Below are 12,788 nucleotides of genomic sequence, written 5' to 3' on the forward strand. Positions count from 1 at the left end.
TATATATGCACTGAGCAAATGTGCTAATAAAAAATGCAGCCATCCTGCTAAAGGGCTAATTAGTTACCATCATCACAAATAAACCAACTAACCAGTCCATTGCCGTTTTAAACAAAGTATTAGATGTTCAAAAGCAAGAAATGGTATAGTGCTATTACTGATTTTGTTAACAGCTCATAAGCAATTTCATTGTTGTGCCTTGCAAGCAAACAGCTTCTATCTAAATCTAAAATTAAAACAGCAAGTTTGAGCTTGACTACAGCCGACTCAACTGCCTGGACATGTAGGCTGTACCAGGATCCATATTTCACCCCTCCCAAAAGAGTTGAAACATAACACAAATAAACAAAGCCCTCCATCTATCAATGGTAACCTATTGTCTCTCAAGCCACTTTACCTGAAAGTGTCCACAGGAAACTTTGTGCCCATCCCAGAGGGCCATTTGTTGAAAGTGCAATGCCTTCACTTAAATGTCAAGCGTGTCGTTTTGGGGTTGGGTATAATAGTGGATTAATGGTATAGGTCAGTGTCAGGTTTTCGTATTTGATTGAACGTACATTCAGTTTAAAAAGGTGCAACACACACACACACACACACATCCATACACGAGCAGTGACAGTCAAAAGATCTTGTATATTGTAGTCTGAAAACACAATTTATTTTCTTTCCCCATAAAACAAAATGGCATCCTATTTAAAAAATAGGGGTTTGGAACACCATTTTGGGAAAGCTGCGGGAGCAGAACCCTCGTAGCTCTCACCAGTGGATATGTTGGTAATTGAAAGTCAGAGTGTGTGTAAATTGCCCCTCCTGTCCATGCTCCAGGAAACAAGCTGCCCTCACAGAGAAATGCACAGATTTATACAGAGAGATTTTTATCAAGTACATCATTAGGCACTTGTTTAGTTACTTTTATTATGCTATTATATTTTTGTTCCATAATGTGAAATATCAGTATTTAAATGACAACACATACACACACACACACCACGTTTCAATTAGAAATGTCACATAAATGTCATCTAAAACTACCCAGCTAACAAAAATATGTTCTAAGAACGGTTTCCAAATGATCCCATAAAGTTATGAAAATGTTATTTTGTAATGTTCTCAGAACGTTCAAAACTTTTTTTCTCTTTTTCTAAATATTATGGGAATGTTACTTTTCAGTAATGCTCCATTAGGCAATTAAAAACATGAACATGGCTCTCTAGAATGCTTTATTCTGATTGGTCAGTCGTGACATTCTGCTGTCAGGTTTTTATTTTTTTTTATTTTTTTTGCACAATAAAACTATTTAACTGAATATTTCAGTTCATTTATCTATTTATTTGTGTGGTAGGCTAATGTAATAAGTGGGATGAAGTAAAATGATTCAGCCATTATTGCAAAATAAACCCTATTACACTAATGCAAGAGCACTTGATCACTCTGTTGGAGTCTGTTAATAACTAACTGTGCAGTATTCGTTACATATTTGCCTAAAAGTGCACTTTATGACTAGATAACTGGCCAGTTGATAATACCTAAATACTGTATGTATTCGTTATCATCTACGCTAATATTAGTCTCTCTGTTTATCCCAAGGTTTACTGTAGTCAGCCGGATCCGGGCCTTTTCCAGATTAGATGAAGGACCTGCGTCTAGACATGACCACAACGCAGCCCTGAAGTGTCAGCAGAAACTATCCCCTGTGAAGGCCTCATCAACACGACAAAAGCTTTTTTTCCTACTGTATGTACAGATGAAAACGTTATCAAAATGATTTCCGATCACACGGATCCGCGTAAAAACCGCTGTATTATACATGCCAGACAAGTAATTGGCAATGTCACTTTGTAAAGAAAGACTACGCGCCCGCACACAAAAGCATTTAAACGCGTATGCCTATAGACTAAACATGTAATACGCATGTGCATGCCGTCAAAGTTTTCACAAATTCATGTTTTTGAATTGTTTACAAAGAGATGATAACGGTATCAAAACTGTGCTTCTCGTAAATGCTACTGTGTAATTTTGCACGTTATTTTTTTGACAGACATCGATGTTGTCATATTCAAATCATGTGGATTTGAAAACAGATGGGTCGTAAGCTAGTAATTATTTATTTCTTAGCCGGCAAATATTCAGTGAAGTGATTGATGCCCATAAGTGTTTTATGTCAATGTTTCTGACCGACGTGATAATGTGCGCGAGGGGTGAACTATATTTGATTTTTGGATAATTATAAAACATGCTTGAGATTTTCTAAATGTTTTTTACAATAAAAGTTTATTTCATGGCTTAATAAATTGCATTACATATTTGGATTGTCAAAAATGTTACTTTCAGCTGTCACAAATTTGTTGACTTGTGAAAAGCAAGTTATTATTTTTTTACCAAAGGAGTATTTGTGTTCCACAAAGTTGTTTTATTGTCCCTTATATCAAAAATCTTTTATTCAAAACCCATAAAAATGAAAATCCTGTTGTAAAAAACTTAGAAAAATCACTTTTTATTAAACTGTCGGTCCATTATTACACCTTAGCAGATTTTGACTGTTTATTCATATTACATGCATTGTACAAAAAAAATTTTTTTGAGTTTCACAACAAACCAATCAAACATTCTGTAAATTGTTCAGAGGAGTTCATTTGACTTTATCTCTCTGCATCCCTAATGCACATTTATGGGGAAAAACAAGCATTTTTCCATTTCTAACACTCCAAATATTTTCTGCTTCCTCTTTTTTTTTGTGACCTACAGCTATTGTATTTCTCAAAAATGGAAAAATATTTCTTGCGCTGCAAACAAATCAGATCAACAAAGTGAGATATGAAAATGAAGTTATTCAGAATTTGCATCAAATAAAAGGTTCAAGCAGCCAATGTCCCTCTGTTTCCTCTCATTTACGATCCTGCCAAAAAGGCAGTGTGTGGAAACAGAAATGTGATGGAGAGAAAAAAGCCAGACCTTGCTGGTGGAAGGTTTGTTTGCTCTCATGTTCGTCTGTCAGTGAGATACGCTCAAGTGAATCACTCCTTTATCTGGATGTCTATTTCTAAACCAGTCTACCTGCCAAACAGCCATTTGATCTTTCTTTACTTGTGCTGTGACAGGAAACGGATGTGTACCTTGTGCACTGCGTGCTGAGTTTACACAAACCGGGATTTTACTCATACAATGACCATTACATTTATACAGAGTCAGAACATTCACATATACTGTATTCATTAACAGCGTCAGAACATTCATCATTGTGGTCTAATGCCAATACAAAACGCTGGGTTTCCCCGGATCATTAAGTAGGATATTAGTAGCACATTATTTAATATCCGTGGCATGTTTTCCATTATGTATTACAGAGATACCCGAGTAATACAAACAAAATGTCAATTTGTAAATTGACTACTTGTATTGCTTTCACAGTTTAAAAGAGAGACAAATTGCACAAAATAACCTATTCATGTATTTTTATGTCAAAACAGCTGGTCAAAAACCTCCTATAAAATGAAACCCTGCACCAGAGCAGGCCTGAATTTACATGACAGGCATCCCTTGTATTTATGATGGTTTACTAAAAATGTGCAATAGACAGATGGTATATTCTTAATAATAATAATATTTATTCTAGAAGAACTATAAGACAAACACACCGACCCAAACCTAAGCCTACATAAATGGTAATACAAACAGACCAAATGAGTCTATCTATCTGTAATGCATTACAATGCATTCTATTTTTGGCAAATGCGAAGGCCCTTTCACACCAAAATCAATCGAAGTTTGTAAAATGGAAGTTTACTCCCATTTTCGTAGAGGCCAGATGCCATACCCGGCAGGTAAATCCGGACATGTTGGAAACTCATTTTGAGAGTTCATTTTTAACGTAAGCCTAACATCATTCTTTTAAAGAAATCATTTCATTTAGTACTCTTCTAAATTAAAATAAGCTTATTTCTTTATTTCTTGTACTGCCAGAGAGAAGAAATCAATTGTTTGGTAAAAAGCCAAAAAATGTACACATTTGTATTCAGGCGTCTTTGTCATTTTGATTGCATAACAGCATAACCAAATAAATGTAAGATCACACAACAAGACTAGAACAAATCTGTTCTAATAAAATGCTTAATTTAATTACCGGGAAAAGTTTTCCTCAGTTTAATTAAGTTAGGTTTTTTTGAGTGAGGTTCTGGATGCACAAAATTATCTAAATCATTCACTCTAAAAAAATGCTGAGTTGTTTCAACCCAATTTTGGGTCAAATATGGACAAACCCAGCCGTTGGGTTACATTTTTAAATTACATTTTTAACCCAAGGCTGGGTTTGTCCATATTTGACCCAAAATTGGGTTGAAACAACCCAGCATTTTTTAGAGTGTTCTAAAAATTCTAAAACTATTGAGCTTTAATACAACGCATAGTCATCTGAAACGTTTACATGGTTTTCCTAGTATGCATAATAATCAGTACAAGTATGAATCAAAAGATAAGTGGTTCTCATTAGTCAGAATGGTGTTAGTTACCATTATGGGGCATTTTTATGAGCAGAAACCAATCTCCTATGCTATTATGGTAGTAGATCACTAGAAAATTGGTTGAATTTTCCTCAGTATTGAAAGCATCTGTCAGATTATTCAGTTGGTTACACTGCTGTCAGCCGCATCAGACAGATCTGCATCCATCAGTAGATGTCACACCAACATCGGCCTACAACACGTTCTCTCTAAGATACATCATGTATGTCAAGTTCAGCATCCAAAGTGTAGAAACTTCAAAGATAACACCATATCCAATGCCTTGACACACACAAAAGACACACACAAAATAAATAAACACGGAACAGAAAAACAGGGAAATATAATTTAGTAACATTGCAAAATAAATAAATATATAACTCCAAGATATCAGACATATTGTTTAAATATTTTTTAATTTGTCAGATTAAATATTTTACAATAGTTTTACGATTTAAAATAACTAAATATATTTTAATTTATCCCTGTGATGCAAAGCTGAATTTTCAGCATCATTACTCCAGTCTTCAGTCACATGATCCTTCAGAAATTATTCTAATATGATGATTTGCTGCTCAGCTAAGATTTATTATTATTATGCTGAAAAGAGTTACACATTTTATATTTTTTGCTATTTCATATTTTTCCCAGTGTTCTCTAAAATTCATAAGAACAACATTTGTTTTAAATATAAATATTTTGTAACATTATAAATGCCTTTATTGTAAAAAGAAATAAAAAAAATTATAATAATAATAATTCACTTATAAAGTTCAGTTTCAGTCCAAAAATGAAAATATCATTATTGTGCTACAGTATTTAAATGCCCTTTTGGTTTACATCCTAAAGATGTATTTTTTTATCCTGAATTTTCCCTGCTATATGAATGCCTCATTCATTCATTCATTCATTCATTCATTCATTCATTCATTCATTCATTCATTCATTCATTCATTCATTCATTCATTCATTCATTCATAATCTTTCCCATCTAATTCCCAAATTAATTTGATAAGTTAGTGATCTCTGTTCAGGGGTGTGTTTCCCTACAACAACGTAACTCGCTGCTTCACTACCATAGTATACGATGCATCATTGAAGAAATCAACTAGCTAGTCACGACTGTTTTCCCGAAACCGTATTTTCGCAAATCTGTCGTTCAACCACGTTGGTTAATGATGTCACACAGGTGGTGGAGTAATAACTTATTTTAATGAATCCGCCTGAGATCAAATTAAGTGCAGATTGAATGATTTTGGCCTGTCCCAGATGAAAGATGACAAATCGTGGCGATTTCTGTGCTCGTGACTCCTAAACTGTGATCCTACATCGTACAGTGAGAGAGGTTCTCAAAGATAGCCTGCGATCATTTTCTGACAGTGTTAGAAATTTAGCATGATCATCTCACAGTGTGTTTGCTGCTACAACCTACGTCTACTGGTTAGCCAATAAAATGCAACATGAGATGGCGTATTGATCAACGCAACATGGCGCTACAACTTAAAACTACTATAACCTCAAGCTCCATTTGGCATGTCAAGTTGACCTCTTTTCGCTTCCTCCTCTTTTTTTCAGCGCACATAAAAACCACAATTGCCGAAGTGTGTTTCATCTGGCTCTATTTGTTTACCACTAACGCATGCTGATGACGTTGTATTCTTCTATAACTTGCGTTGTAGCCTATAATTCAATAGGTGTCATCATCGTACAGTCTACATACAGTAGGTAGTCAACCAGAATGCCTATTACCGCCGCGCCAGTTTGGGCCCGTCATCGCTGCTCGCAGCTATATTTATTATTATTATTATTATTCTCCAAAGTGAATCGCTTTTTTGAGGGGCTAAACGTGCTCGAAAACTCATGAAACTGTGCACACATTTACTACACACAACTACGTTTCACTTGAATTTATCCGCTGCCAGTTCTCAATAAGCCGCGGCAGATTACGCAATAGAGAGAATAATCTGTGAATGTAGCGCCTATTAGCGGTAAAAGGCAGCAAATACACAGCCCCAATTTTCCCGCCGCCGTACAAGTATTATTCTGGTTGAGTACACACTGTATATGTCATACCCAAGTTTATTAGATCCACGTAATGATCTTATAGGATAGCCGAAATCGCTCAGTCTGTAGCAGGCATTAGGGAAACGCACCCCTGATTAGTTAGCCTCTCCATACTGATGTAGTTCACACCGTCTGTCACCAGGGTCTGTCAAGCTGCTGAATACTAAATAGGCTTTGATATGAAAACTGACAAAAAAATGTCAATACCGTCAATGTTTCTGAAAAAACGCTCAGTTTCCATAAATGCTCTGAATGGACTTAAAAGGAGTCGTGCAATCAAAGTCCTGTTTTCAATGATACACCCTCTTTAGTTTCATAATTTTTTTGACTGAGAAGGAGCTTTAACCGTTTTTGGACCCTATAGGGCTAAACGCGACTGTGTGTAAAACATCAGTCCAGCATGTGCTGTCAGTGTGGTCTTGATCAAGAGGGGCTGGCATGCTCTCAGAGGCAGCAAATGGCACCCTTACTATCCCTGGCTGGGACAATGGGCTCTGAGATTGCTTTCTGAAATCCATCCACAGCACCAAATTTAATCACAGCTTTATTTGCTTCCGTCACCGCGCAGCCAACCTCTTTTAATGAAATTCCAAACAAGCTTGATGTCTGATTGTCATGCACTGCCATAGAAATAGCGCCTGACGTCGGTGTGGTAAACAGCTGGGTAATTCCCGGCACACGGAGGACCCTGAACATTAACTGAATTTCGCTCTCACGGCTGCTGGTTTGTATTGAATGTGCATTCAGTGAAAGCCTTAGCGGTAATGGATGTTTATTCAGTTCATGTGAATCATATGGGTCACTGTGAATAAAGGCCAACATTGCTTCCTTTGCATGAGGAAGCTTTAGTTATCCACTAAAAATACTGACATTCATCCTCGTGAGTAACAATTGGTCATTCACTAACCGCACATACTCAATTGTGTGCATGAAATTGCGTACAGCCTTGATGAATAAACCCAGATTCACCATTAACTTTCAACTTTACTATTTATTCTAAATTTAGGAAAAAAGATGAGTGGAGAAATATTCCCAAGTCAAGATCTGCAGAGGAGATAGACTCCTATCCAAACAAACTGAGTGCTGTAATAAACTCAAAGGGTGCTTCAACTAATTATTAATTATGGAGTTAGTTATTTAAGTTTTTGTCCCTGAAATATGTCCGTTTGGTTTTTAGTGACCGGTACATTTGAAAATAGATTGACTGTCACGTTCACATTTTGGATATATCACATCCATATGTGATATAATAAGATTAATTCACGCGACTATCAGTGAATGAGATTCGATCCTTCAATTGAACTGATTTTGAATCAGATCTTTTCAATGAATCAATTGAACCGGTTCATTAAACCAGTCTGAATGATTTGTTTCACTAATCCGTCTCAACTCACTGACTTGATTCCTAATGGTTAACAGCCCACATAAACGGAGGATTATCAGTGAATAATGATTTACACAGCAGTTTGTTCTTCATACAAAGCTTTTGTATGGCAGAAAACTTTGAATAGCACACGAGTCATCTGGATGAATTGGAAGGCTCAAAAGCTCAATTCTCCATTCATCTTCCTTTATTATTCCACTGAAGAAAAAAAGTTCCAAGTGTTTGGAGCGGGTCGGAATTTTACATTTGTGTGTGTGTGTGTGTGTGTGTGTGTGTGTGTGTGTGTGTGTGTGTGTGTGTGTGTGTGTGTGTGTGTGTGTGTGTGTGTGTGTGTGCGCTAATCCTTTAAGGGGCGTTATCAGCGGGTTAAGATGTCCAGTGTGTGAGAGCGTAAAGTCAGGAGATAATATATTTTAGATGAACCAGACTTTAAGCATTCTTCAACTGAGAATAATAATGAATTCTTCTAGCTTTATCTGAGGCTCTTATCCTCATTCTTCATTTTGAATAAGGACGGCTTTATGATCAAATATAACTTGCTAACTAAAATAAAGATGCACGGATCTAGCTCACAAATTACGTCTCAATTTCTGCCCCCAGCGTGCCATATGAGTTCAAAGAAAAATATAAAAATCTGGCTCAAACTCAAGATTCACAAATAAACAACTACATATCCTAAGGATGAGAAAGAACATGGCCTACTTCGTCAGTGTGAAGCACTTCAACAGTTTGGTCCATGAGCTGTTTATATTTGGTGAGCAAATCTGTGGAGAAGCAAAACTGTGGATGAAACCCTATGCTTTGTCTGTTCATATTTACCCTCCATTTTCCATCTCTGTGGAAATGCTGACTACCGTATATGATCTGGGATGTGGCACAATTTTTCTTTGTGAACGTGTAGACAAATTTGCAAATAGATTGACTGTCACATTTACACTTAGAAGTTTGTGCATGTACAGTTTGCACACAATCATGTACTACAAGAAGCATCCTTATGTGATCTCTCATCTCATCATTGCATTCGTCACTTTTGGCCACTTTGTCAGACTGCCAGGAAAAATATTTTTTGCATAACCAGATTTTATCCAGAAGGGGTTTTGAAAGTCTGGAAAGTAACTTTTTTGGGGTTCAAACCCCAGTTGGAGGTGGTTTGAAATGCGATTCCAATCCGATTTTTGCAGATACTGGACGCTCTGGCTGCTCAGACTCACTCTTAACGTGATACACATCGATAATGTCATAACTGGTGACAGTAATGCCAGAAGAATGGCATATCCAAAGACTTCTGTGCGACAGACGTTCTGCACTGCGATTTGACAGGGCACTTATTTGGAGAGTGAGATGATGCACCTCCATTTTTCCTGCATCTGTTTTGAAAGCCTCGTCACATAAGTGGATACACCTTTGTCATTACCAAAGCAACACATGCAGATAGGTTGGTTATGTCTGGACACACACATCATATTTGAACACTTGCAATTAAAAGTGCGGAGAGTCTGCCTGAAAAGATCAGATTTGAGAACAATTCGGATTGGCCTGAAGTCTGAACATTGCCTAAATCATCATTTTAGCTTGTGTTCATTCAGACCATCAGGTTTTTAAGTGTGAAGAGCATGAGAATCAGCCTTGAGATTCTGAGTTATAACTCATGACTAGATAATGATAGAAAACATCCCTTGGTGAATGGAGATACTTAATTAAACCTGAGATACTTAATTAAACCTAGTCACAAAAGATTGACCTGGAAAGACACTTTGAACTGAGCCGACAATCACACCAGTCAGACGTCAACAATGTTTAATAGCAGAAACACACTTTAATAGAAAAACTAAACTAGAAAATCTGAATGAATGTTTTTGATTGCACTGTCATTCATAATTACAGACCCCTCACATTACAAACCTTTATATTTTTGCATTTAAGAAATAAATTGATTTTAAATTTGATTTAAAACTGTACAGTATATACACAATACATTAAAAAGCATGGGATTATGATGCAATATGATTGCACTGAGCTGTCTATGGTTTGTATTTCACACGTAGCCTACCTAAAGCATTTGCATGGAGGTGGAAAACACAATAAAGCCATTTATTTATTATGTGTCTAGTTCAAATGACATTTTACTGCGTTTATTTAATTGGATACTTATCAAGGTAAACCACTTGTTTTCAATCCTGATCCTGTAGGTCCGCAGCACTGCAAATTTCGGATGTCTCTCTATCAGACACTCATATTTCATGTCTTGGTGCCACTGTTAATGTGCTGAAATCAAGTGTGTTATTTAACAGACATCCAAATTGTGCAGTGGAGGGATGTTACAAGACCATTATTGGGAAACTAATGGGGTAAAATGTAGTTTATGAAGAAAAAAATCAACAAGCCTATTCATTTGCATATGTTGGGCGATATGTTTCAGATGCTAAAAATGAAAGTGTTGGGTTTATGCTTAGAATAACATGGTATTGAAGACTCCAAGACAGTCATTACTCCAAATGAGAGGTCCACATTAAAGAGAGATATTATTTGCTGCATACCAATAACAGGTGTTTTTGCAGATTTATGAGAGACCTACTCCATGAATCACAAAATGTTTTAATCAGAAAAGCCAGTTGTATTGAAGGTATAAAGCATGTGGATAATGTAGTTGTTTTTATACCAATATTCAGTTGAATAATAATCAGGGTAAACTCTGACACTGATGAGTAAGATCATGGAAACACTCTGGCGAATTGCATATGCATATTTAGTGTAATATGTTTCAGAATCTAAAAACAGAGCTATATTTGCTTTATAGCTTAGAATGGCTTGTGGCAAAGACTTCATTTTGATTTAATTCTGATTTGTTCACTTGCTTCAAAAAGCCAAAGAGATGTCTTAACTGCAGCATATCACTCACGGGCTGGCTTGCGATAGACATACTTTCAATAAATCATACAATCAGATTTATCCACCTCATAGAGAAACACATGCAGGTAACTGGATTTTCACGCGTTTTAAATGAAATCCTTACAAACTTGTTCTAACAAAACAGAACAATTACAGGATAGAGCATTTTACTTCACTGTTCTCTAACAATATATTTTAAATCGAAACTGGTTAGGCTACAGAAGAAAAAAAAACAGGTCAAATAAACTAAAGCAATGCAAGAATTAGTACGCGTTTAGTCATTAGCATACAACAGAATGGGCTTTAAAAAACCACCAGGACCCTCTCACTCACCTTCCACCTCATCCTCAGGCAGGTTGACCGGTGCCCGGTACGACAGGATATCTGGAATGGTGCAGATCCCCCGGTACATCAAAGTGGAAGTCACCGGATGCATAGGCATGTTTGCGCTTTGTGTTGACCAGCACGTGTGTATTGATCCTCATATATGTGATTCACTGTCCAGACTGCAACTTTTTACCCCACATCAGATCGGACCGAAACCTCAGTGGAGATCACGGGTGGAGTGGATTCCATGGAAAGCGCCTTTAGTACTCTCGCAGCGTGCGCAATTGCGCAGCCCTCTCCAAGAAACCAAGTGTGAGGATTTACAAGTCTTCGGAGGTCAACGGGTGGACTAGATGCAGGTTAAGCTTTTGTGGTTCGGACCGTCAACATATAAGTGAACCGCCCGGTCTCTATGTTTTTGTAAAAATGAACAAAAGAACGAATTACGGCGGCTCCATCGGCGGGGAAACTAACAGATCCACATAATCCACCAGCTCACTCGACGCGCATCAAACAAACGCGCATTTTTATCACTGCGACAAAGTATGTGCGTGTTGGCGAGGTTTGCGTGGATCGATTCGAGCTCCAGGTCGTTAGGCAGCCATCTCCATCTGTTTGCACTTCAATCGCTTCTTAAGACACAGCAGTTGAGCTTCGAGCATGCACTTGTTGGACATGCGCACCGCCAGGAACAAGGAGTTAAAAATGCGCTTTACGCGTGTGTAGTTGAGAGGTTCCTCTAAAGAAATCGTGTGTTTTTCCCTTTAGCAAACAAATAGAGTATTTAAAAATGGGTGAGATGCCAAGATGCCATCGATACAATCAAACTTTCCAGCTAAACACAACATGCAGAGAAACACGCCGTGCGTGGCGAGGCGCGGTGACCGGGTTCCCTCGCGATGGATCTATATTTAGTCTGAGTGTAAGCTGCTGCTCTCTACAAGGTATTTTCCCCCGCAGGTGTTAGGAGGCATTCACACAGGACGCGTTCTTGCGTTCAACAGCCAGACGGAGCGTTTCCGATTTGACGCGTTTTCAAAAGTTGATCTGTTGTTGTTGTTTTTTACTTGACAGGCTAAAACGCCACCCTCATGGCGCAAAATACACCCGTTTGACTTGTAGCCTAGAACTATGAACTTTTAACATTATTTGCTCCCTGTGTTGATTTGGACATTGTTTCATCTCTGTTCTTTTAACCTCATGAAACACACTGACATCATTTTATGTCTACATTTCAGTGTGAAAAAATACCCATTAAATCAAACATGCTACCAAATTAATATAAAATCATTATCAGCTCAGATTTTGACAACAGTAGGCCTACACTTTTTAGAATATTTTAAGCAATACATTTAGAACAACATCACAACTACAAATGTTGCTTTTAAAGTCCCCACGAAATCAAAAAAGTTTGTCCATATTTGACCCAAATTTGGGTTAAAACAACCCAGCATTTTTTAGAGTGTAGGGGTTGGGGAACGATTCATAAAGTGTAAATATGCTTTCCATTGGGGTGAATAAAGTCTGGTTTCACGGTAGGCCCTGTCCCAAATGGCTCCCTAAGCACTCGCGGTCTACCCAAATCCGCACTTTCGTTTGTTTTTGAATATATTGACAAATTCTCAGTG

General features: G+C 37.3%; 1 protein-coding gene across 1 annotated transcript in view; it reads right to left on the bottom strand.

The window, feature by feature from the left end:
* The window catches only part of cabp7a (calcium binding protein 7a), a gene marked incomplete at its 5' end in the record, with an annotated part of 50,509 nt that extends 39,234 nt beyond the window's left edge, over nt 1–11,275 (bottom strand). Inside the window, one exon of the mRNA XM_079608441.1 lies at nt 11,167–11,275. Coding sequence (XP_079464567.1) covers nt 11,167–11,275 — 109 coding nt within the window. The remainder of the gene's footprint in view (nt 1–11,166) is intronic.
* Between the last annotated feature and the right edge of the window lie 1,513 nt (nt 11,276–12,788).

This window comes from Phoxinus phoxinus (assembly GCF_949152265.1).
Source record: "Phoxinus phoxinus genome assembly, chromosome: 3".
Classification (NCBI taxonomy): Eukaryota; Metazoa; Chordata; class Actinopteri; order Cypriniformes; family Leuciscidae; genus Phoxinus; species Phoxinus phoxinus.